Source organism: Clupea harengus, chromosome 2 (assembly GCF_900700415.2).
Source record: "Clupea harengus chromosome 2, Ch_v2.0.2, whole genome shotgun sequence".
Classification (NCBI taxonomy): domain Eukaryota; kingdom Metazoa; phylum Chordata; class Actinopteri; order Clupeiformes; family Clupeidae; genus Clupea; species Clupea harengus.
In genome coordinates this window covers 8,809,376-8,814,375 of record NC_045153.1, presented here as the reverse complement: position 1 = coordinate 8,814,375, position 5,000 = coordinate 8,809,376, and the positions used below count along the sequence as shown (strand labels likewise).

At 43.4% G+C, this 5,000-nt stretch overlaps 1 protein-coding gene across 2 annotated transcripts in view; it reads left to right on the top strand.

The window, feature by feature from the left end:
- The window catches only part of LOC105906958 (myosin-IIIb-like), an 11,603-nt gene that overhangs the window by 2,910 nt on the left and 3,693 nt on the right, over positions 1–5,000 (top strand). The window contains exons 3-6 of one of the 2 annotated variants that reach the window (XM_031582112.2): positions 808–828; positions 2,475–2,609; positions 3,086–3,190; positions 3,716–3,815. In XM_031582112.2, the coding sequence (XP_031437972.1) occupies positions 808–828; positions 2,475–2,609; positions 3,086–3,190; positions 3,716–3,815 (361 nt within the window). The remainder of the gene's footprint in view (positions 1–807; positions 829–2,474; positions 2,610–3,085; positions 3,191–3,715; positions 3,816–5,000) is intronic. The other variant, XM_031582116.2, reaches the window with a different exon arrangement.

Here is a 5,000-nt window from a genome sequence, read left to right as displayed (position 1 = left end):
CTACTCTACGCATTCTAATTCTATGGGCTGGTCTAGTATGCACTAGGCCTCATGTGTTCCTCCCTCGTGTGATCTGGGTTCCTTCTCGTACCCACAGAACGTGTGGAACATTCTAGGTTCCGTGCACTACTCTTTGGGGAACGACTGCTGTCTATTCTTCCTCTTGTTACCTCTGAGGACTGTCTTGAGGAGCTCTGAAGCTTCTCCTGTCTAAGAGAGACATCCCTCTAGAACGCCTGTCCTCCTGCTCATGGAAACTCAGCTATTCCATGGATTGCTATATCTAAGCGTGTGTGTGTGTGTGTGTGTGTGCATGTGTTTCTGTGTGTATGTGTTTGGGTATGTGTGTGTGTGTGTTTGTGTATTTGTGTGCATGTGCGTGTTTGTGTGCATGTGCGTGTTTGTGTTTGTGTATGTGTGCGCGTGTGTCTGGGTGGATGTATGTGTATTTGTCTGTGTGTGTGTGTCTGTGTCTGTGTCTGTGTCTTTGTCTGTGTCTGTGTGTATGTGTTTGGGTATGTGTGTGTTTGTGTATTTGTGTGCATGTGCATGTGTGTGTTTGTGTGTGTGTGCGTGTGTTTGGGTGGATGTATGTGTGTTTGTGTGTGTGTGTATGTATGTGTGCGTGTGAGTGTTTGTTTGTGTGTGTGTATATGTATGCGTGTATGTATGTGTGCGTGTGTGTGTGTGTGTGGGCGTGTGTGTTTGTGTGTGTGTGTGTGTTGTATGTATGTGTGCACGTGTGTGTTTGTGTGTTTGTCTTACTGTGCTTTTTTTCTCCCTGCTTTCCTTGCTTACTCCTGCCAGAACTCCGGCAATCATGGCAGAGTAAGTAGCTCTTCCTCTCCCTCCTCTTCGTCTTCCTCACTTTTTTAACATGTTGATGTCAGATGCTTCCCTTCTCCTGGTCATTATTCATATATCAGTCAGTGCTTTTCTCACTATATATATATATCTATGTGTGTGTGTGTGTGTGTGTGTGTGTGTGTGTGTGTGTGTGTGTGTGTGTGTGTGTGTGTGTGTGTGTGTGTGTGTGTGTGTGTGTACGTGCGTGTGTGTGTGTGTGTGAGAGAGAGAGAAAGAGAAAAAGAGCAAGATAAAAGATAGACACACACACACACACACACACACACACACACACACACACACTTCCTGTCATCTCCTTTCCTTTCTCTCACGTGCCAGTGGGTCTTATCCTAACGTTTTGAGAGTAATCAGAAATCAGAGACTAACCCCCCCCACCCCCCTTCACTGAAGCCCAAATTCAGTTTGAAGACATGCCCTGCCTTTACCTCTCTGTGTCTCTGTCTCTCTCTCTACATCTCTCTCTCTACCTCTACCTCTCTCTCTGTGTGTCTGTCTTTCTCTCTCTCTCTCAGTGTCTGTATTTTCCTCTCTCTCTCTCTCTGTGTCTCTGTCTCTCTTTCTCTCTCCTCTCTGTGTCTCTGTCTCTCTCTCTCTCTTTATCTCTCTCTCTCTCTCTGTCTCTACCTCTTTCTTTCTTTCTCTCTCTACCTCTACCTCTCACTCTTTCTCTTTATCGCTCTCTATCTCTCTCTGTGTCGCTGTTTTTTTTTCTCTCTCTCATTCTCTGTATCTCTGTCTCTGTCTATCTCCTCTCTGTGTCCCTGTCTCTCTCTCTCTGTCTCTCTCCCTCTCTCTTTCTCTCTCTACCTCTCAACCTCTACCTCTCTCTCTTTATCACTCTCCCTCTCTCTTTTCTCTCTGCCTCTCTGTACCTGTCTGTCTTTCTTTCTCTCTCTCTCTCTCTCTCTCTCTCTCTCTCTTTATCACTCTCTCTCTCCCTCTCTGTCTCTCTCTACCCCACTCTCTCTCTCTCTCTTCTGTGGTGTATGCTGTTTCCTCAGAGTAATTATTAACCAGGATAAGTGACACTTAATGCCAGAAATGACCCTAACATCATCATGCTGTTGCAGTATAGTATATTGTAACACAAAATAATCAATAAATTAAGGTACTAGTCTAATAGTTAATTAATCATTTATAAAGTAACCAGTAATTAATCATTCCAAACTGTATTTGTACATACCGGTATACACTTTCTGTATATAGTGTTAGGATTAGGAATGTGCTTACGAGTGTTATGATTAGGAATGTATTTACAAGACAAAGACATTGCATTCAAAGCCTTGCGTAATTGATTGATTACTTAAGCACACTTAACAATTAACTTGGGATTAAGAACATCGTACATCTTCTACGGACTATTCAAATAGGTTCTCCGCTCATGCAATGAGTGCAGTCTTAGAACCAACAGTTAAAGAACTTTGAAATGTTCTAGGTAACACTTTCTGGGATGACCACCGTCAAAGCCCTCCATAACGCCTCATATTATACTTAGTGTACAATAAGATTAGTGTACTTAAAGATTAGTGTACTATAAGTGTGATTCTCCTGAAAGTTGTACGAAAGACGCCAGTGAACAGTATGTTTCACACTGTTCCCCACAACAGGACGTGGATGAGGAGATCGAGGCCGAGTACACCATCCTCAGGTCCCTGTCCAACCACCCCAATGTGGTCAAGTTCTTTGGCATGTTCTACAAGACGGACAACCTCTCTGGCGGGCAGCTGTGGCTGGTCCTGGAGGTGGGTAGAGGAAGTGGTTTTTGTTTGTTTGTTTGTTTGGTTTCCTGTTTGTTTGGATATAAAGACTCTCAAAACTTTTGAAATGTTGTGTGTGATGTGTGTCTTTTCTGTCTATCTTTGATATCTTTGATCTTCTCACTCACTCACCATCTCTTACTCTGTCTCTCTCGATCCCTTCTGCCACGCCATTCTCTCTCACTCTCTCTCTCTCTTTCTCAATCTCACTTTCACTCTCACTCTCACTCTCTCTCTCTCTCTCACTCTCTCTCTCTCTTTCTCAATCTCACTCTCACTCTCACTCTCTCTCTCTCTCTCTCACTCTCTCTCTCTCTCACTCTCACTCTCACTCTCACTCTCACTCACTCTCACTCTCACTCTCACTCACTCTCACTCTCACTCTCACTCTCACTCTCACTCTCACTCTCACTCTCTCTCTCTCTCTCTCTCTCTCTCTCTCTCTCTCTCCTTCTGTGTAGTTGTGTAATGGAGGTTCAGTCACAGAGTTGGCCAAAGGTCTGATGATTCGTGGCAAGCATCTGGAGGAGCCCATTATCGCATACATCTTATGTGGGGCACTGCTGGTAAGACGCAGACGCAGACGCACAGACACACACATAACACACGCACAGACACACACATAACACACAAACACACACACACACACACACACACTCACACTCACACACACATGCCCACAGAGAAACACTGACCAATCAACCCTTTAATGGCAGCCGTAGGTGGGGGTGTTCTCGTGGATTAAACCCGTTTAGTCCTGCACGCCCACATAGCGATGCACACACATCCTGATCACACAAACATATACATGCACACACACACATACACACACACACACATGCGCGAGCACACACACACACACACACATAACACACATCCTGATCCCGGGACAAAGACACACACAGACACACACACACACACACACACACACACACACACACACACACACACACACAACACACACACACACATAACACACATCCTGATCCCGGGACAAAGCTGCCAGTAATCACCAGTAATTGTTTTCCAAATTGGCTTCTGCCCCCTGCCTCTCAAAGCCCTTGTCCTGTCTCGTCTTCCCGCCACCCCAGGGTCTCCAGCACCTCCACAACAACCGAATAATCCATCGTGACGTCAAGGGCAACAACATCCTCTTGACCACAGACGGTGGTGTCAAGCTGGTGGACTTTGGTAACGGCACACTTTTGACTTATTTTTGTTTTTGTTTTTTTGCCACACTTTGGCCACACATATTACATCACCCCGAGAATAATATTTCTGTACTATCAGTATAATGTAATATACTGAGTAATAAAGATAGTAGCACATATGTTCCCCTGAACATATGTTAACCATATGTTAACTGACTATTAGTTAACCCTTTGAGTTAGCGGTCCAATTTAGCACTCAGTCCAGGCAGGCCCAGAAACCTATAATCCACTTGTGCATCAATGTTTTTAATTAGAGGAAATATACAAAAACATCAAGGCATGTCAGACTACCTAAAAAAGTCTAACAGGCCTTGGACCTGGAAGTGTTAAGGTGTATGTGGGGGAGGCCTGAATAAAACCATCCCCTTTAAAATGTATCAGTCCTTTTGGATTAATGATAATAATGCAGTCAGTCATTGTGAATAAAACCATCCCCTTTAAAATGTATCAGTCCTTTTGGATTAATGATAATAATGCAGTCAGTCATTGCCTAATCATGATTTTTGTTTCCAGGACAGTAAGAAATGTATGAATAATAAGGGACCTGTAATGATGATAGATGCTAGGAGAAGGTCATTAGAAACAATCTTTTCACATAGCTGCAAATCACAATCAATTCCTTTTTCCATTTGTCAATTTTAGCTATTGTGTGTTTTTGCGTATGAGCGTGTGTGTGTGTGTGTGTGTGTGTGTGTGTGATTGTGTGTGTGTGTGTGTGTGAAAACAGACACCACATCAGAGACACGGTTGGTGGGGTCGGGTGTGGGTGCAAATAAAAGCTTGCCCAGGAAAATCCTTTTGATACCGTCACCCTGATATTCCCAGCTCAGAACCTCATCTTTGTACTTCATGTAGTGTATGGGCTCAGCTCAAGGCTATCAGTACTCATTTAAATAGTGTTGTTTAGCTCAAGGCTAACAGTACTCATTTAAATAGTGTTGTTTAGCTCAAGGCTATCAGTACTCATTTAAATAGTGTTGTTTAGCTCAAGGCTATCAGTACTCATTTAAATAGTGTTGTTTAGCTCAAGGCTATCAGTACTCATTTAAATAGTGTTGTTTAGCTCAAGGCTATCAGTACTCATTTAAATAGTGTTGTTTAGCTCAAGGCTAACAGTACTCATTTAAATAGTGTTGTTTAGCTCAAGGCTAACAGTACTCATTTA